General features: G+C 39.8%; 1 protein-coding gene across 2 annotated transcripts in view; it reads right to left on the reverse strand.

Annotated features, from left to right (window-relative positions):
* LOC118789755 (VPS10 domain-containing receptor SorCS1-like) overlaps positions 1–22,083 on the reverse strand; it is a 109,435-nt gene that overhangs the window by 58,693 nt on the left and 28,659 nt on the right. For both annotated transcript variants that reach the window (XM_036546340.1, XM_036546341.1), the window contains exon 2: positions 4,151–4,218. In XM_036546340.1, the coding sequence (XP_036402233.1) occupies positions 4,151–4,218 (68 nt within the window). The remainder of the gene's footprint in view (positions 1–4,150; positions 4,219–22,083) is intronic.

The raw sequence follows: 22,083 nt of genomic DNA on the forward strand, positions 1-22,083 counted from the left end.
ACACGACTTCAACCAACAGCTCCTGAAGTGCTGCATCATTACCGCTGCTGCAACTCTCAGACACTGCACCTTGCACCTCCCCGCAGAAACCGCGCCATACCTAAGGTTAAAGGTTGAAGAGGAACTGCTGTACAGATCAGACGTTTGTTGCATTAAAGCACCTGCAGCGTTTGTAAAAGCAAGCAAAACCTTGCAGTTGCTGTGTTGTGATGCTGGGAGTGTTGGCACCAGCACCAGTGAGTAATTTACTCTGTGCAGCGTCATGTGACAGTCATCAGCCAATCAGCAATCAGCATGCCACACAGCTGAACCATGCTCTCACACTGCCACATAAGCAAACTACTACATTCAATAAAACCTACCAAGTTGTCTTAAAGAGCTATTCAATCCTCCCAGATGAACATGATAACAATAAAATAATCAAGTTACAAGAAAGTCTCCTCTGCCTTCAATCACAACCAATGGGCCTTTTCTTGTATTGAACAGTACTTTCCCTTAAGATAGCTTGGCAAATTTCACTGAAGCTTTTTGGCATACTTCTAAACTGTCCTTTCTCTGGTCACTCTGCCATGACTTTTGAGGGAGATGAGAGATTTTTCCTTTTTCTCAATGTAGTCCAGAGCAGCTACTTAACCCAAACTGCTTCAGTAAACACTAACTGTACAAATTAAAATAAACAAAAAGTCAGCTACAAAAGTCACCCTGAATAAGGTTATCTGCTAAGCAAATAAATTATATCAACCATTAATTAAATCCTGCAATAACAGAGCATAATTATTGAATGATTAATTCCTCATTTGAAAGATTCAGTTGTTTCATCAGCAACCAAAAAACAATCTTACAATAAACATCCACACCCCCCACTCCCCAGGCCAGCTGGTTCCAGTGCATACATAACCGGCCAGATGGCAACTCTAATATCTTAGTGTAGGAACACATTTTCCCAGATCATTCAGAGATGAATTCCACTACTGTGAAATAATGCCCCAGCCAATGCAGCCTTTCCAGGTCTGGAGACTTTCCAGTCTGACAATCAATACTTCCTCTCCTACAAAAAATCATCTTAAGATTATATCCAGGACACTTTTCATGCATCAGTCATAAGCCACCATGGACAACTTCAAAATTGCTACACTGCTGAACAAACAGGATTTCTGTGTGTGTGTGTGTGTGTGTATGAGAGAGAGACTTCATACCATTTCAGTAATTGTGTTTGCATAAAACCAGAGCAAAATCACTTCAATCACTCTTTGTTGCTGGCCAAGTGAGGTAGAATGACACTACAGCCACCACAGGCCATTGGGCGGCAGGAGGCACAGCAACACTTGTTGAAACTAGTTAACACATTAATTAAGACTAATTTAAATTTCCTCACACACTCACCACGACACTGTGACACAAGCACTGAAGAGGTAACAGCTTTGAATAGCAGGCAGTAACACATCGCCGAGGTGACTGCCACCCCTGAATCTTATGTCCACAATGGTTCAACGTGTTACATAAAAGATACGTGTGCTGGAGCCATTTGGAGCTGAACCAGACCATAAAATGCATGTACACTGGTTGATTTTTTGGAGGAAAGTTGCAAGCTGAAGTTCAGACATCCAGACATAAACAAACATAACATATTCCCCAAGACTCAGTTGGCTAGTGTTAGTTGTCCGATGAGAACAGGGGCTCGGATCTCACTCACGGAGGTACAGACCTTCTTTCACATGTGCTCTATCTACAGTATGTTGGCTCTCTCTGGGCAGAAACAGCTGCCATTCTCTTTGCTTCACTCTTTATTGTTGTCTTCATAACCTATAATAATTTTGCCAAATTAAGTGACTTCATGAGCTGTGTTCCATCAGCTAATTAGACGATTATGTGTTATACAATGGGTAGATAATACAGGGATAATGTGCTCTCTTTATAGGATGAATACCGCAGAGCTTGCACTCCTGACTAATTATGCTGCCACAATGGACCAGGGACAAAGAGGTATTTTTACACATATGGATGTGTGCTTTTCCAACACTGGTGTCCGCATGAGATCCACTGTTTCTGGACTTCATTCTGACTCGGTTCTTAGTTGTTTAACTGAAGCAAAACACTGGATGGAAGTTTGACTTTAATGCTTTTTTCCCCTTTTGCTGTAGGTATCAGTTGCTGGTTATAAGTCATGGCTAAACCCCCTTTCAGACCTGTGACTGTCCACGCTCAGGAGAGGACACCACAGAGTACGCCTCTGACACAGCAGAATGGGAAGAGGTCCTTTCGCAAGGTCTTCCTCAGTGCCTGCACTGATCTGTCTGAGAGCTCGCAAAGTACTCAGGGGAAGGAAAAGTAGTTTGTCTTCAATATGGTGTCGCCCGAAGGTAAACAGTTACCATCGATGTAGTCCTCGCACTTCTCCTGTGCTTTGTAAATAGCAAAACTTCCCTCTTTGTTTGTGTCAGCAGCTGCTGAAGAAGGTGAATGCACTACCAGCTTGCTTTACACATGACAGTGCAGTCATCAGTTTCCACACGCACACAGGAACACTCAGAGTTGGGAAACTATTTCTGTGGCAGAAAAATATTCACTTTTACATATGAGGTTATATATGAGTATGAGTAGATACGAGTTCACTATGGGTCAATGGTTCTTGAAGACACTTGCTGCTGGGTATTATGCACTGGTGTACAATAATAACAGTAGGCAAAATGCCATGTTACATTACATAGTTGCCAAAGAATAGTACCCTCCGTTTTCAACCTAAGTGGCATTCATTATATTTACGGAGAGGGCGGTCTTTGGGGGAGGGTGCACACTATCATTATGCGTGCATCACCATGCAACACGTTTTCACGACTCACGATATCAGCGTGCTGCTGGAGTCCCACACTCACAGGCTCTTTAGTGATATGCTTGTGGATGCCACTAGCCATTTAATAAATCACCCCGGAGCTGGGAAACACACACATAATAAACACACGCTTGAAGGTAATGCATTACGATCAATTCCATAATGGAAGATAAGACCGAACCAATTTTTATAGATTACTCAAAATCACGTTGTCTCCTGAGCTTTCTAATTTGTGATGGAGAGCTTGCATTACTGAACTGATATCGGTGGTAGAGAAATCACTCAACTAGTCAAGATTTGCCTGTCCTTCTGTCTTAATTTGGCTGTCTAAAAGATATATGAGACTGGCTGTTTACTTATTTATTTATTTATATAAAATGTATTTGGTTTCCAGACTCTTAGTTGACCGGGACAGAAACATTGAGAACTCATGACTTGACGGTTTAGTAATCTATTATTATTTTTAATTATTATTTATAGCAAGACATACTAATGTGAATGAAAGCACCCTTACAGGAGCCGGCCCAGTAACGGTCACCCTGTGATATTCCCCCCAATCTCCTGCCCTTGCAGAGCAGAGCACAAGTGCATTGTGGGTACAGTGACTGCTTGCCTTTCCTGAGTGGCTCACAGGGGTCAGAATGTCTCCTGAGTGCTGTGACATGCATTAGCGTGATATAAATGTAGACCCCATTGACAAGATGCCACAACATTTCAGTCCTGCCTCAGTAGAGTCACAGTAATGATTGGGAACAGGTGAAGGGGAGATTTCACCTGTTGAGCATCAAACCCGGTGAAATTCAAGGCAGGAAAAAAAAGTAGTCAAATATGTCCCACTTTGCAAAAAGAACAAAGGCAATTAACCAACATCTCTAACTCGCAATAAAGTGCTTATGCAACAGCACTCAAGTCTGTCAACATCAGTTCTGACTAAAAAAAAATATCAACAATGTTTATACTGCATGCACATATGTCTATGTATATTTGTGTATATATGTATGCATAAAGACACAGAGACACACACACACATGTGTATATATATATATATACATATATATATATATATATATATATATATATATATATATATATATATAGAAACTTCTCTTTGTGCAGTGCTTCAAATTGAATCAAGTGTAAATTCCCAACAGTATGAAATATTATGAGGTCGTGTCCCTTGCCGCTTAAAAACCTATCATGACAGATTCTTCCATGGGGAAAGCAGGCAGAGGGGCATTCATAACATTGGTTGAAATGCTGTTATGTCCTGTCAAGTGCTCACCTGTGAGAATATATGAATAGTATTATCCTTCTCCTTACCTCCACAGAGAACTCTCCGTGACGCTGCCAAGGTTGAAGTCAAAATGCTTCGTCAGCATGAGGATCACCTGAAACACAGGGACCCCAAAATCAGCTCATCTTTTTGCTCACTGTCATTCATAACAAACGCATAAAAACAACACATATTCACCTCAGATGAAATTATACTGAACTTATATAAAACAGTACATATGGTCAGCAATAATCAAGTAAGCAAGTAAAAAAAATAAACCTCATCAGGTTTTTTTTCTTTTTTTCATCATGACACAACATTAAGAAGTTCCCATTAACCATACAGACATTAAGCGAGGTTAATTTGTTCAACTGCACCAAAATGAGAAAATAATGAACTCACAAAATAAAACGTACCACCACTATGAATACGGTAATAATTATGTGCAGACATATGCTTTACACATGGATGCCCCTGCATGGGACCCTGAGAAGGACAATGTTCCACATGGCTGTGCATCTATGCCTTGTTACTGAGGTCAGGCTCCGTGGGAGTACAGCTACGCCCACAGCAGGTATTCATAACATTTCAATTATCATAAGTCCTTGACTTCAGTGGCATTGTACAGATACCCTTTCCACTGCAACCCTGCAACATCCCCACAGCTGGTAGCCATGTCACTCTGTAACCTTATACTGCATGATGGCTGAGGGGAATGGGAGGTGGGCTTGGGTAGTTGCTTCGATTGAAGGCCTCCTGGGAAAATGTGTGCCATTGTTGGACCAGTAGGGGGCAGTCTCTACTCTGACCTACAGGGAACACCAATGCCCCTGGACAGCGAGGGGGACACTGTTCCTTAGGAGAAACTGTCTTTCAGAAGGGACTTTTAACTGCAGTCCCACCTCCCTATGGTCATGGAAGATCCCAGGGCACTGATTGTAAAAAGGGTTCCTCTGTGTCCTGAACAAATTCTCAGCGTGACCGTGTCGATATTCCTTTTGAATCATGCCCGGACTTGCTGAAAAATTAAAGCTAAAATAAATCACTCCCTCTCTACATCAGCTGATGCCTGGTGAGCGTTCTGGTCTCAAATGGTAGCTGTGTAATCCCCAAGTGGGTGCTGCACATCAGTGGTGGTTGAGGTAAGTCACCCTCTTCTCTGTGAAGCACTTTACATCCTTGAAATGCACTGTAAATTTCACTGTACAAAGGCACTAAACAGTCCATTATTATAACTCATTATTGTCTACGTTGTTCTTTCAAACTCATAAGACAATGTGCAGTCCACACACATATTGATATAACAACACCCTGCTCTTCTGACACAGACTCTGACCAAAGCGAAAGATTTCACTTTGGTCGGTTACTTCATCAAACAGGAAGCTGTGAGTCTGTGCATGCTCTTCTGCACCTAGGGATGTGGATTTCTCTCAGAGGCAGGGCTGCTTTAAGGACAGTGTGCAGATAAAGCAGCCGTCCTCAGCTTGTAATTGTGGGGCTGGCTAACAGCATGGTGTCTGTGCCGACACTGTGAGAACAGGCACACCTTGGTAGCAAAATTACATCACAGCAGCTTCTGCAATCACACTTATTATGCAAGCTTTAACAGATCAAAATTAAAATGTCGCTTTGACTGAGCCCAAGTGCTCCTTTAATTAAGAACCACTCACAGTACGCATCTCTGCCTACACAGAAACGAGAAAAAATTTCATCCAAAACATAAACAACAAAAAAGTTTGAAGGTGAGAGAAACCTAAAAAAGGGCACTTCAATGTTACATCTCTAGGACTTATAGATTAAAAATAGATTAAACCCCCACAATGCATACAGTAAAGCACATGCAAGACTTTTGTGGGATAAAATTTTAACAGCTGCAGAAACCTCAGTACATCTGTATCAATCTGCATACAAACTATAATTCTCAGAGCCCAAGACAGAGAGATGGAATTTCACTCATACACCACATAAACTCTCAATCAGTCCCCATTCATATCAGAATACTATTGCTCTTGTTCTTAGCTTTTACAATAGTTAATTTGTATGTATTTGTATGACCGCGAACCAAAGTTTGAAGTGCAGTTTGAAGAGACACAGTGCTAATTCGTACAATATGATATATGATATATAACAGCACAGTAGAGAGTACGGCAATATGGGATAGCTTTGCAAAGGAGCTACCAAGAGTATGTAAATCGTTTTAAAAATAAGGTCCTCAAAGTGAAATCCATGTTGGAATGACGTGTTCTAAACAGCCCTGCGTATTTACATTAGCTGGGCTTTGAAGGATTTTGCACATAAGCGGGCAAACTTTTCACTGGTGGTACTATTAAAAATAACTTTCCCCATTTTAAATGGCACACTCTGTAAAATGCGCTCGACGGTCCAAAAGCATGAATTAACCACATTACGGCACCCCCCCCCTCGCAGCGTGGAGGAGAGGAGTCTCAGAACCCTCTATCTGTCATGGAGTTATTCCCATGGCAATGCAGATGACACACGGCTCTACATGTTAATGAAAGGCAGATGAAGGGTTGGGAGAGACAAACCTAGGAGACCTGCACGAGTACGCCACTCCGGATCTTCCTGCTGTTTAAATTACACGCAAAAAAAGAGAGGTATTCATATTGGTTCAAAAATAGACTGGATTTAGATGTTGTAACTCCTGAAACTCCTACTCTGGAACTCATCAATCTCAACAGTTAACTCTACTTTTAAAGCATATTTAAAACCATTATGCCTTCTTTGTTGAGAGGAATCCAATAAGTGATTGAGTGGTACAGTAGTCCGTAAGGTTCTGGTAATTACAGACACACCCATACATCAGCATGTAATGTAATTATATACCTTGTCTTTGTTATCAGTAATGCTCCATTCAAATATATACATACATATACATATATCTCCATTATCAAGACACAGTCATCAAATGGTTCCCTGATAATTTATGAATAGGACATAGCAAGGAAACATCTGCATAAAAAGGTAAAAATATCAATATTAACTTATCCTTTCAGCAGTCTATAAGTCTATAAAACAAGGTATTACAAGGTAATGTCATATTTTCAAGTCTGTTATGGATCTTAGGTGCCTTAAACAACTTATCCAAGGTAAACTGCATTCAAAGTGTCTGAAGTGGAAAAGCTTATCCACAAATCAAAATGATTTTCAAACAATGCTGTTTATTACCTACTGGTACAGAAAAGAGGGCAGACTTGAGACTTGAGGTGTTTGCTTTGTAAAAGCTTTCCCAATTAGACTGTGTGCTGTCTGCTGAGTGTTCTGTTTCCTGCTGTCTTTTGATTGCCCTTGGCAGAAAGAGACATCTCAAGGATCTTTTTCCACAACACGCATAAACAAATAGCAATTATTATCTCCTTGGGCCAAGCAGGCAAAAAGAAATAAATGACACAAATAAATGCAATATACGTAGCATCGTGATCCATGTCAACAGAGCTCTCTGAAAAAAAAAAAAAAAAAAAACTTTCCAACTTAAAGGCGTCAAAGTTTCCAGTTAAACAAGATCTAGAAATGTCACAATATTAAATTATGTCCCGAGATCCTACAACAGCAAGAATATATATCTCCCTACACACACATACATATATTTTCTGTTATGGACAGCCAAGGACAGCCAGGGAACCCTTGTATTTACATTCAATAAAATTACACTCATCCGTCATATTATCCTTATTTAAATGATTATTTTTGTTCAACAAACGTTCATTAGTGGTGATTGTTTTATCATTCATTAAGTCTGTGCTTCTTAATCCTACTCCTGAGGACCCATTGTGTCTGTTGATTTCTCTTCCAACTAAAATCTTCATTAATTAGGTTTGATTGAGTTCTTAACTGAATACTGATCTTGGCCTTGGCGGTTTGCTAATTGTTACCGAACACAGTGAGTGAAGGAAATGTGCTGTTGGAGATCTGCTAGGGCCAACAACAAAAAAGATAAAAGTGGTCTCTAGACTTATACAGTATTTCATTTGTGCACTTAAAACTCAACTTTTAAAGGTTATTTGCTTACTAATTAATTATTGTTAAATAATTAATTGATTAACATTAATGTGTAATGAAAAATAAAATTCATAATGTTAACCTGAATACAAATCTGCATTTTTAAACTAAAGTTGAATAATTATCCAGACATTTTTGTTCTCCCGTTTAAATATCATATCAGTATAGAAGCAGTGTGGTGTAGTTGTAAGTAGGGCCCAAAGGTTTGCTGGTTCAGTTCCCTAGTGCTGAGACATTGCTGTTGTACCCTTGAGCAAGGTACTTAACCCACAATAGTTTCAGTAAAGATCCAGCTGGATAAATGGATAAATTGTACCCTAAGTCACTCTGGATAAGAGCATCTGCTAAGTGACAATAACGTAAATAACGTAATATCATAAGCTTCATATTGTGTTTAGTCGGTTGTGTCACCACCCATAACAGTCAGCTTGTCTGTCTGTGCATCTCGAAAAGTGGCGGATCGATTTGGCTAATACCTGCTTCAATTACTATCGTAGAGACAAGGAGAAAATGATTAGACATTAACCCTGTTCTGTGCTATTACACATCTGCAATTGCCCAGCAAACAAGTTTCATTTGCTGCCAGAAAGAAGGGTCCTTTCATTTGAAACGGGGATGGAGCTAAGCTACGTGCAAAAGGGTGATGACAAAAGGTGTATGGATGTACATTCCTGCTACTGCCCTCCTATTTGTCTGAGTATCTGCAGGCTGGAGACTCAAACACCATGGAGCAGCTGAACCAGGCTGCTTAACAAGTAATATTTAAAAGCAGCAACAATGAAGAGGCCTGAGCTTGTTAGCGCACAGCGCGATCTCTTGAGAGCACTAACGACAAATTGGCTCAACCTACAGAAAGCAGCAACTAGTAATTGTAAATATGCTCTATGCGAAAACCGCTTGATCAGATGAGAAGGAGGACAGCAGCCTGGCTGTGGGGCTGGCCTGTTGGCACGGCCCTCTGACGAACACCAGCTGAAAGCTCTAATGAGTCCTGAACCAGCACCAGTTTTCACATGGGAGAAGAGACAAAATATTAGTGTGGAGTCGCAGTGGAATCGACTGCACAAGTCCCTCCGGGAGTAAAAGCGAAAGGACAATCATGACAATGACACTATAGAATCAATTGCACTGCAAAGCCTAGTGACAGCATAAAAACGATTTAGAGCTGTGCTTTCTCATATCTTTGAATACACTTGGATGATGGTGGTCACGCCTGTGAGATGCAGAAGGTGTGCAACACTTGGACTCTCTCTTATCACATTCACAGCCTGAGCAAAAGTAGCATGTACCACTCTTCTGCCCCCATGCAACCCCATTTATGACGAGAACCAATTTATACAAATGCTCTGCCAACAGGGTGCACTTTATGGGAGTTTAAGAACCAATTCTGTCAAAATCTGGAGGACGGTCTTCAAACAAAAGAAACCATTTTGAACAACATCGGGTTTCAAAAAACATTTCAAACCTAACGGGTTGTCAAAACATTTGCTGTCTGCATACAGTTTTCAAAAAAAAGCCCCTTCGCATCGTGCTCATTTTGTTGACGAGGAAAAACACACAACTCCCTCTCACAATTTTCTCCTTTCTAGAACATAGTGAACCCTAAGGGTTTTTTTTTCCAGTGCAAACATTATTGCTTCCTGTGTTCCATGAATAAATATATAAATAACCATATCATTCTGCTCTTGCTCAGCAAAAGTCTCTCATAAATATCATGGGAATTATAGGACATATAACATTTTATCACTTTGCTGTTCCTACAGCCCTTCTTTAACAAGAATATACTCAATGAAGTCTGAAGTGTCACATAAATCTTTCCTGATGTTAATTAAGGAGTCCCAGGGGGGTGGGTCCGTTTTTGCTCATTTTGATTAGGAAAGAAACGCTTGCTCCTCAGTCTGTTCTTCTTTTTCACTTCTTGTCTTTTAAAGAGAAAGTAAAACCACACCGAGAGAGTGTGACATTGCCTCTTCGCGCTTAAATAACGTTATCCTTCAACAGTCAAATGCGCGCAGCTAATTTATTTCGATATAATGCCACGCATGTAAATATTTTAACAATATTGCTGAATATAAGTCAGATGCAAAAACATACTGTATGTGCAATACAGTAATAATTATTAATCATGTATTTCTCATTTGCCTACCAGACAGTTCCCATCCAGTCAGAACTGTTGTGTTTACCATTTCAAATCCCCTAAAATCCATTTATATAACTGGAAGTCTGGTTGAAGCCACTGGGAATGCTGCACCATTTGGCCTCCACTTTGGATTCAAAATTCTAGCTATCCAGTCCTAAAGCAGTGCTGTATGCTCTACACACCATTACATTACATGCATAGATGAATCTAATGTAATGTACACCACACAATAAATCTCTTCATTTACTTTCAGGGGAATCACTACTGTTCGAGTGATGGGTTATTGGTGATCTCTAATAAGAAATGAGCCAATTGTAAGGACTAGTATGATAATACCCTTGAGAATAGATATAATGTATATGTTTTGTTGTTGTGTCATCCAAGAGGTTCAGCTTGACATGAACCTGACTCAACCTGGGTGTGTCATTCAGAAGGGCCAAAAAAACTCTTAAGACAACTCTTAAGATGCCATACATGTGTCTGCATTGTCTATATGGACTTTTTTAACCAATGCAATTAAGATTCCTGAACTACAGTATGCCTTTTCCCCAGTATCACAGTAAAGGTAATAAATTAATAGTTACATCTATAATATTCACATACTGACAAAAAGCCAAAATGGCCATATGTAAGAAGACTTCTGCCTCTAACTAAAAAAAGCTGAAACACCTGAAAAGTTTTATCTTGGGTTTGTGTGGGTGTGCACTATCTACAGAAAAAACTTGCCAGCTGTGTGAAAGTGTGTGTGTATGTGTGAAACTTTTTTTTTCCCTTCTGAGTCTAATTGCTCCTGCAATGTGAGCACAATAATTTGTCCATTTGATTTGCTTAATTTCTCCCATTTTTCACTGGCTGCTGGAGCCGCCTGTGGTGAAGCAACAGTGAAAGCCCCTGAGGTTCTCCCTCAGCCTGCGCTTCGCCAGTGAGAACCGGCCCTCATCTCTCCCCATCTCTCCCTCTCTAATTCTGCTCTCATTACTCTGAAATACAGACATGTGAATTTCGTCAGTTGTTTAATTAAAGGTGATCAGCTAATCCACATGAGCCGTTTCAGACCTGAGCTTAAAGGGTTTCAGAAACTGTCACAGGCAGATATCAAAGGCAGCTGTTAAAATGTTACATTTCTGATGTCTTCCAAGGAGGTTCAAATGAATCCAACCCTAATATCCTCACTACCGTCAACCAAGCCTAACCCTAACTCTACACCTATGTGTTGCAGTAAGGTTCACCCAATACCCACACTAACCCAGTCTTAACTATATTCCTAACCCAACCCCAATCTAAAATCATCCCTACTGGAGCTGGGATGTTGAAGGAGTGGCCTTGTCTGAACAGCATATAACATGAGATTGTGGAAATGACATTATCAGTGTAATTTGTTCAACCACCGACTAGCTAGTGTTATAGCAAAGCTGTGGTTGAACACCACTAGTGTGTGATAGCGATTATAATTTCTATATTAGCTTTCCTGTGAAGGGCTCAACTGGCAAGCTTTACACTCCTGGTCCTACAGATTCTCATCCCTGAGGAAAAATTCTGTATAACGTGATCTGAATACATATAGTATTATATACAGATGCCTCTCACAGGGACCGTTACCTAACAAAGACAAATTTATGACCTGACAAGGTAACAAACACAGTTTACCTATTTAGTGAGAAACGCACAGCAGTAATCCAAGTAATCCACACGTTAACCACGATGCACGTCGTCTGCAGTCCTATCGATAAATGAAAGAATCAATATTCCTTTATTGTCCCAGCGAGCAATTTACTGTGCAGCAGAAACAATCGTAAACAGCGCAGTATTCTCCAGGACACGCGCACATACGTGCCAGTACCAGAATATACACATGCACCATGTCCTCTCACACGTTTTCAGACACATGCTGACAGCCTTAAAAATGCCCGTTAACAGACAATTAAGAAATTCATTCATTCTACGGACTCGACAGTAGCATGCCAGTTTGTTTGCATGTACAGCTAAAAGCACCTACAGCTAACTGTAAATGCCTACTGCTCACCCAGATACTTGCTTCTGGTGCAGATGAATGCTTAGCTTTGGGACCATGTTTCTGGGACCATAAAGTGGCCGTCAGAGGAAAGGTCTTGAATCTACTGATGTGATAAGTGCAGAGTATCCCTTCCGATGGAGTCAGTCATGGGCATCTTTTGTTTTATAAAGTTCAGAAGGGTTCACCTGGGATTCATCCAGCACTTGGCTGTGAGTCTCCACCATCCTGTAGAGTTTTTGCTCTTAATGTTAAAATTGCTGAGCCAGGATGTCACAGAGGATTGTTAATATTGATTCAATACAGGGACTGTAGGGTCACCATTGTTTTGTTGATACTAAAACAATTTTGTTTTCTCAGAGAAAAACAGGCAGTGTTGACTTTTCCTGTATGTGGTACCTGGTTGGTTTTTTTGTGTCTTCAAAACCTGTTGTCAGAGATGACTGTCTCCAGAAATCTGTAATCTTCCCCAAATGCTACCTTTCCTTCACTCATAACTGCTTTTATAGCGGTTATCCATCCTTCTGAAATCAATAGCCATCTTTCGCTTTGCCCACCTTCAGCTGAAGAAAAGTTGTCACACCACTCAAAGTCATCTAGTGCTGCACCATCACTCCAGAGTCGTGATGACTCAGCTGGAAATTGAAACTCTTAAAAGGAAAAGGAACATTTTGTTCCCATGAGCTTGCTGAAGACACCAAAAACTACAGTAACTCATAAGTGCCTGAATGTGACAGTATTTCTAATTGCTGCAAGATTTCTGCAATCATTAAAGAGTATTCTGGGTGTTCTGGGGGTCATGCTGAAACTTGCAGAAAGAAGCTGAACAATGGCAAGTAAAGACTTTAATGTTATGGTGGCTTAAAAAATATTTGTGATGCAACCATTTTCAAATACATATTTGATAAAAAACATTATCTGTTTGTTTTAAGAAACTGCATAAGATTAGACTCAAGTGACCTTCACGTACATTATTTGTGTATGGCTGAAGGGACCAGTGATTCAACAACTTAAAAATTCAACAGTGAATAATATTTCTCAGGTCATACAAAAAAAGAATTTGAAATGGGTATTTCACACAACATACCCAAACAAAAGTGTACTTTCTGTTAAAAAATATATTGCTTTCTGGCAGCAAGGTGAAAATTCTGTCAGTAACTACAACACAATGATGAATTTATTAAGCACATCTTTTAAAGTATAGAAAGGAAGATAATGTGGACAAGAAAACAAGACAACAAACCAATCATTCCAGATTACAGACAAATGACAGCCTTACACGGGAGTGGAATACTCTGATCATCATCATCATCACGTTCTTGCTTTCTTGTTTCGTCAACACCGCTGTTCAGGGAATAGCAGCATCAGTGCTGCAAGACAGTGTTTGATTCTTGACCTGATTTTGTAGCATCCCGCAATTTTTCACTGGGCGGCGCTGAGCAGGTCGGTAACTTTAAGCAGCACCGTGCCAGCTGGTGCCAACGAGGGGATGCAAATCAGTAGAAATATGAAGCTGGACGCGTTCCAAGTTAATGCATAAATTAATGAGCAAACAGCTGAGAGGGAGTTATTGATCTCACCGGCAAACGCTCTCAGGGCTGTTGTATACGGCAACTTCCCCCAACAACGTGACTATTGAAAGCAATAAAGAGGAGGTTATTGGTGGACCGTAAATCTCCCTCTCCCACCCCATGTGTTATTTATCGCTCGCGTGTTTTCCACCAGCGACGGAACTTACTCCTCGCGACGCACACCGGAGTGCGGCTGTTTCACAGCGAATCTTCTGCAGTCAGCTAAAATGCGCTCTGCATAAAGGCCCTGTGGGAGAGGCCCGGGATTGTGGGTAGGGGAATGAACAATTGACAGACGCATAACCAGCCCTAAGTTTTCATTTATTGAGTTATTGACGATGCATCACATTAAAAACCGTAAGATCCATAAAAGTCAAGAAAATATGACCTCTTTGTTGAATCGCTCCCTCGGTGCCCGTAATCCCTCAAAAAAGGCTGCTATGGGCAGATATTGTTCAGTTACAGCTTTTCAGCTCGTTTGCAGCCTATACATGAGGCTCCAACAGCAGTAATGTTATTGGGGTGTTTCAGTGATAGCTGTTACCACATATTGGGCTGCATCTATCTGGAAAACATCATAAAGACAAAAGGCGTAAATGTATATTGTGAAAATACATAGTTCAATATTGTGAGCACAACCAGCTGAACTCTGAGCCCTGCTAAGAATAGTACTAAAGAATACTAGTAGTAACAGTAATACTAGTAATAATAGTACTAAAGAATAGTACTATAACAATAACAAGCTATGGTGAATGAGATCATTGTTTCTAAACAGATCATGAGTCCTTATATAGCAGAATGGGATACAGTGTGGAATAGTGGTCAAAGGACTGAATATGTAACCTGGAATATTCACTATACACAAACTGTCACACTGTAAAAAAAAAGTTCTGTTACTGTGTCCAAATGGACTGGGGTGGAACCCATAATGCTAAAATGTTCATATTAAATGTTCATAGCACCATACAAAGTGTAATGTACTCCATATTTCAAATATGTGCATGGCACATTTTCATGTAATATCTACATTTACATTAACATCTATTCATTTGGCAGACACTTTTATCCAAAGCAACTTACAGGTGAGGCAGAGTACAACACAAATATCTATCACCAAATATCTATCATCACAGAGTGCAGTAGTGATTAGGGAACTAGACTCAGTACCTGACATTTGTAGGCTTAGATCTTGATTGACCCCTGCATTTCTAAACTTCAGTAAATTACCAAGGTATATCCAGCAATAAGATGAAATTTAAATGGTTTTGAATTCAACATAAGATGACATCAACCAGGTAAGAGTAAGATTTCTTCATGTAAACTATTCTTATATGGTGGTGTTCCTACCTCACAAAATTAAAAACTGAATGGTCTCACTTATGCCATTGACACATCAATCCACAAAGTGTATATGTCTTATCTGTGGACCATTCACAATAAATCGATTCAGCACATCAACCCTATTGTCAGGTAGAAATTTACTCTATAAATCTCCCCAGCAGCCTCGGAGCGGGTCCACACACAGAGCCCCGGAATAATCAGCCAATTTGATTTGATCCAAATGACAGTCGAGGGAGAATCACATAATCAGGCCTTTGATCGTTCTCCTACTCTAGATTTGTAGAAAAAGCCCTGGTGAATTCATCAGTCTGTTCTCAGAGTGCACCCCTGTAAACCTAGTTGTTCTGTTGAATTATATCGCAGTGCTGATTGCCCGCTCTCATCCTGGCAAAATGTGAACCCTGCTAAATAGCTTTCACACAACACAGCTAACCCTTAGCAAAGCACCCAAGGCAATTTTTGTAACTCCATCACTTGTGGATGACCTCCTGTTCATTCACATTCTCTCCGAGTTTGCATGAATACACCCCCGCTTAGGGAAGAGATTCATGCATACAACAGCAGAGCTCTTGAAGAGCACAAGAAATTATGAAAGGAAATTTACTTGACACACACGCCAATGTCTCCAAACAAAAATGTATTTCTTGTTTTTATCTTTAAATCACTTTTTCCTCTCTGTTCTCTGAGAATACCAATGTGCAAGTACATGCAGTACTAGAACGTCCTTACAGAACTGCATCAGAGAGCATCAAATGCAGGTTTGCTGGAAAGCAGATCTGACTTTCCCAGCACTAAAGGAATGCACCACCTAGCCTGTGATCCAGCAACCTAAACAGGCTACTGAAAATGGGTATGAGGCTCTTCATCTGGTCACTTTCATAGACAGACTCAGCATAGATGGAACATAATACCACCTTCCATTTTTCATACTGTTTCCACTTAATGAAGTGCCTAATAAGCAGGGGAATGTTACAGAACATTTTCCTTTGATTGGCCTGTTTTGTTGCCATGAATATTATATATTACATACCTCAACTGACATGATTAAATCTTATCCGATTATATCCGAGCGTTTAAACCGCACTGGTTACATTAATCCTGATTCCACAGTGTCTGTGTGATATCGGCTCGGCTTCAATCCCAGTCAGAGTCCAAAAGATCACACATCTGCCAGCCTCCAGGTAGCCTTAGCGCAGTCCAAGTCTCAGGCAAGTTGAATCTTCAAGTTTCAATACGGCCTGGTTGTCACCTTGTTTTGTGTTTTTACTTACAATAGAATCGGCTCAAATTGTAAACACATTCACTTTTTCCAAGAATGTGGAGAATGGGAGGGCCTCCCTTCTGGAAGATGCTGCTGCCATTGTTCTCAGAGTCTTTTGGCCACCCTTTAACAACCAGCCTCCAGGACTGTTGAGTTTTTTATGTGTTTTATTTACTTCTCTTTCAAAGCAAAAGGCTTTGTTTTATTTGCTTAGCTCAGGAAACTAGATGGTAACGATGGTAATATCTACCGTGTCACATTTTCAGTATTATTTATTTGACAATAAGTACTTTTGAAAGAAGACAGTGAGCAGTGACTGCAGCTGGTAAGGGCCCTGAAAAACCAGGGGTACAGGGAAGCAGTACTCCAGCAACATGTATAGGGCACACAGCCATTACTTTAAACCAAAACAATAAAAAAGCACTCTAAAATGAATGCAATATACATTTCTAAGCATTTTGACCCAAATGCCTGAGATGTCAAGTTGTGCTCATCACTGATTAAAAAATATTCTGTCCTGTTTCCAGTCCACACAAGAAATACGCAAGTTAAGTTGTTGTCTCTTTGCTTAACTTGGTAGACAGCCATTCTGTCCTTTAAAAAGCTACAAAGATCAATTTTTCATTTCAGATACAAAATTTGCCCGATCTTGGAGAATGAATGTTAATAAGGCAATATTTGTGGTCAGATCCATTTCAATTCAGTGAATGAATGAATGAACTGAAATTCAATTCTGTAATTGAAAAATCCCCATAGGAAATGAGGAGCAATTTTCAATTAACAAACTGAAATTCAATTCATTCCCTGAATTGACTGAACTGAAATGGAACCGACCCCAGTGCTGTACTGCACTGATACAAGATGAAAGGGGGGTCCCATCAGACAGCACAGATTGTTAGCAATCATGCTGTAAAACTATTTACTGATAGCAGCATATGCTAATAATCTATATGCTATAAGCAGCATATGCTAATATTTCTGTTCATAAAAAAAAAAAAAAACTGATGAACAGGGGTGGGAAATATGTATGCGTGTGTCCGATAGGGCCTGAAGACAGCAGCGGCCATACAAATACAAGGCTGCTGAACATGAATAACACAATCACAGCGGTACTCTCAAAAGCCTGGGGGGTACAAAGCTTCCCTAAGCCTATTCCTGCAATGACAAGGGCGGCGGCATAAAATAAAGATTCCTTCTTGCAAGACAGTTGCCACCGGTTTCAATTTTCAAAGGGATTTATGCTAACTTTGTGACAAAAAGGTCACAAAGATAATTTGTCTGGCACGAATGAGGGAATTGATTCGCGGGCCCGAAATCCTGGGTAAATCTCAACATATCGATAAAAATGACATTCAGATGCATTTGATCATTGCGGGAACGTGAAAAGGGGCTTTTTGGTAACGTATGCGCGCTCAGTCAGATGAGATTACTTGTGTGTATCCAGAGGGATGCATCTATTAGAGAGGGATAGGTGAACGCCGCAGAAAGACAAATTAAAGGACGAGACTGATCCGCATTGCAATTCACTCCCCGCAGCCCAAAGCTTGCCCAACCAGAGCTTTCGAATTAGGGTGCCTCATCAATATGACTGTCTACATATTTACACAGTGTAATTAATGACAAGGAGACAGATGGATGGGGACTCTTAAAAAGAAATTGTTAAACTAAGAAATACACCGGGATATAAAGTGACACTTGCTCTTTAAAGACAAAGAAGGAAAATTCCTCATTTCACCCATCCGCTCAGTGCTTTCTCCAAAAATAATGTGGAGGGAATTTATCTTCAGTTTTACACATTTGTGATTGATATTTTGCAACAGTTAATAAGACTATTTTTCAGCCTTAATGAGTACTCACAAATACAAAAAACAAAGGTTAACATTAAAATGTAGCATCATTAAAGGAATGCTCCTAATGAAACAGATTTTGTTTGTAAATATTTTGAATTCTAAATATATAATTCATTATAAATCAGAAAGACTGTATCAGAGAAGTGGCAGCAAACAACCAGCATTACCCTGAATCTTATTCTGGACTCTTATTATTATGCTCAGTATTTCTTCCTTTTTTCTCAGCTCTTTTTTTTTTCTTTTTTCATTTTTGTTTTTTTTTTTTTCCCTAGTTCACTTTGTTGAGGTCTAAGAAGTAAACTGTCAATCATAATTTAGAAAAAAAAACACCAAAAATTATGGTTTATTTGTCACCATTTGTTTAGTGATATTGATTATCAACTGTGCCTGTACTTCGCTGACGTGTTCAACTTGAAAACATGGTTTTACAATATAGTAGATGGAATGCAGGTCTGTCAGGGAGACAGGAGTAAGGTGATATGCCACAGGAGCAGAAACACTTACATGAACCTCTAGTTCCCCACAGAGGAAAGGCACAATAACTGGATAATAATCAATACTTGTGTGTCTAAACCCATTTGGTAGGTATCGGCTAGGTAGAGACAGGGTGATTACTCATCCCAAACTCCAATCAGACAATGTGACTTTTTTCCTTAATAAACAAAAAATATGAACTGAATATGAACTCATAAACTTTCTTAGTTCTATTTTAGCTGCTGATGAATGAGACGATTCCATGTAGAGGTAGGCTAGAGGAGCAGCACGCTGAATACCACAGATATACGACTGCAGTCATGTTTCCCCTGGTTTCTTCCAATTAACAACAGCACCTCTTACATGGTTTGACGGCAGGAAAAGATCTTTTTTTCCCATATTGATGCGCAGAAATAGACCAAAGCAGACAGATTTCATAGTGAGCTGGAGGCTAGAACTAACTAGAGCAGCAGACGTCAAGAGCCATCAGCATGACTGTACATGATTGTTATAAGGATCCTTCTGCTTTATCGCCCATTTGCTTGGTGTCTACGACCACAGTAGAAAATGGCTTGAGAACCTCTGGCAGCATTACCGTGCTTGATATCGATCGCCCATACCCATTCGGTGTACAAAAAAGTGTGCTGCATTAAGTTAAAAAATCAGCAAGAACACTGTCGTCACCAAACTGTATTTCAGTAGTGAGGTTTCACCGCTTTGTCCTGCACATAACTTTGCTGAATACCACAAAAGCCTGCCCATGTTCCCTGATGTAGATCATTTTTACAATCAGTTAAACAAACTGCATTGAGCTATTGGCCTTAGGAGCAGATAATACAAGTGCACAGTAACTCTAAAGGTAAAAGCACACCGTATTTGGACAAGTTAGGATTGTCCAATCAGAGAGCAGCCCTTGGATTGTTGGGGTGTAATTGTTACTCTATTTCAGCAAATAACCTCTGTAAGCCTTATCTATGTTCCCCATGCCCTGTGAATGGACACCTTCCAGTCGACCTCTGAAACAAGCAACCTAAGCAAACTGTTAAAACCAGACAATATAAAGCAAGCTGTTAGGATGGCAGCTCTGGGTCATCTGACACATCATTTTCATGACACAGCAAATGTAGAACATTATTGTTGATGAATAATTATTAATGCATAGAAACAAGCACCACAAAGCATCTTCAGGGACCATGCTCCATTAAATTAATACAAACGATTTATATTCTTGATATTTTGTATCGTATTAATATCATACTAACAATATTTCAGGGTACTTTAATCTTGACCTATTGATGCTTCCTAACCCGTGTGTGTTTGTTAACTACCTGCAGCAAAATGCATGGTACAAATAGGATCAAAAGGTACAATTTGGAACAGAAATTAATTAGAGATATTACACTGATCCTGATTGTTTGTTAATAGCATCAATGGAACTTGTTCAAAGCAGTTTCACTACTGTGTTACAGACTAATTTCCCCACCGCGGGCTGCTTGACCTTTTTGAAGGCTTTTGCAAATGATTCACTCCCACACTGAAAAAGAAGAATTTTTAATGGGAAGACTTTCTGCACCCCACTATGAATATGCTCTACTCTTAATACTCCAAAAAGCTAATGACATTCAGGGACCAATTAGTTATTGGCCCTGGACCTCCATTTTTATTACAAGAAAGACAAGAGTAAATTTCAACAGAAATTCAATGACTAATAAAGATGTGATTTTGCATTCCCTGTATGTAGCTTCTTGCCTCAAACATGGAAAAAAACTCATTTCTTAAAAAAAAATTATGGTTAAATCAAGTGTTTCTGTCAGAAGGTCACGGTGTGATTGCCACATATACACACACACATTATATATATATATATATATAAAACACCCTTTAATAATTAATGTTCTGCAATCTGTAGGTGCACAGAGGAAATTAATCTTGTAATAGGATTGAAAACATCTGCAAAATACTCACAAAGACAGAAGGGAGACCTGCCTGCATCAAAAAAGTACATATTTCCTAAAGGCGTGGATAGCACTTTCCTCTGTTCTCTATGTTCAAGCAACGTGGCCTCATGGTAAAAATGAATGTTTCCTTATCAAGTACCACAAAATCCCAGGGTCATGACAAAGTTTGAGAGGAGGCCCTTTACAGGTTGGTTTTTCTAACAACTTTGATTGGCCTTTAGTGAGCTGCACACAGCTGAAATAGTTTGCATGCACCAAGGCTGACTTTTTCCACTCCAATGTCAATTCACTGCATCAGAGTACCTCATAAACTGGACTGTCACTAATCAGGAGGGTTTCAAAGATTTGAACACATTTAGGACCGAGCCCATGGTCAGTGATTTCAGGTACATTCAGCCACCAACAAAAGGTCATTATATCTCACAATATAAGAAACAGGAGAACTTTAAAATACAATTACCTGTAGTGACGTGAAAGGGAAATCACATTAATATTCTACTCAGAAGGTGAATTTCGTAGATCACATTTTGTAGGGACTGAGAAGATTAAATTACAGCGTTCCTGCACATTACTAAACTAACAAAAATACCTTTCGTCACAACTCGCTGGTTATCCACGTTCTTGCTGCTCTTGGGTACCTCTGCCTCTATCCCTCAATAAGAAGTTCTATCCACAACACTATTTCCATCTACAAAAGAAAAATGTTTTATTAATACGCTATTATCTTTAATAGCGTGTTCAGTGGATCAACAACAGTGAAACGTGCTAGTAAAACTAGCTAGCACTAACTAGCTATTAGCAAACATTAGCTTGTCTACATTAACTAGCGAACGTACAGCTACAGTCTACCAATGTTTATGTAACCAATGTCTAATTATTTGTTATGGGTTATAAAAAAGTGTATGTTTGTGAGCATGTGGATGGGTCTGGTAGTTAATAAAGAAGTAGCATAGAAATCTTTCGTCTCAGGTAAAGCTGCAGCTACGCTAGCTAGCCAGCCAGCCAGCTAAGCAACTATACTGAAAGATCTAGCCTCCTAGCCAACTAGTTGCAAAGTCACACAATGGTTACATTTATCTAAATTAGCTACTTTCTCATATTAAAACAATAATTTCGGTATAACTAGTAAATGTGTTTAAGGTATCTCACTTTTATCCCTGATATGTCGCCTACCTACGTTTCAATTTGTCTCCTTGAATTTGCTGACCGCCCACCAATTTTAAGTTGCTGAGATGACCGTATGCTGTATGCAAGTCCAGCAATCATGGGAGAGAGGGCACCGGGGAGTTGTTAGGATTTGGACTTATTTCTTCATAAGAAAAGCGGAACATGCATTCAAAAGTCCTTTCTGCATAAT

Source organism: Megalops cyprinoides, chromosome 15, assembly GCF_013368585.1.
Source record: "Megalops cyprinoides isolate fMegCyp1 chromosome 15, fMegCyp1.pri, whole genome shotgun sequence".
In the NCBI taxonomy this organism is placed as follows: domain Eukaryota; kingdom Metazoa; phylum Chordata; class Actinopteri; order Elopiformes; family Megalopidae; genus Megalops; species Megalops cyprinoides.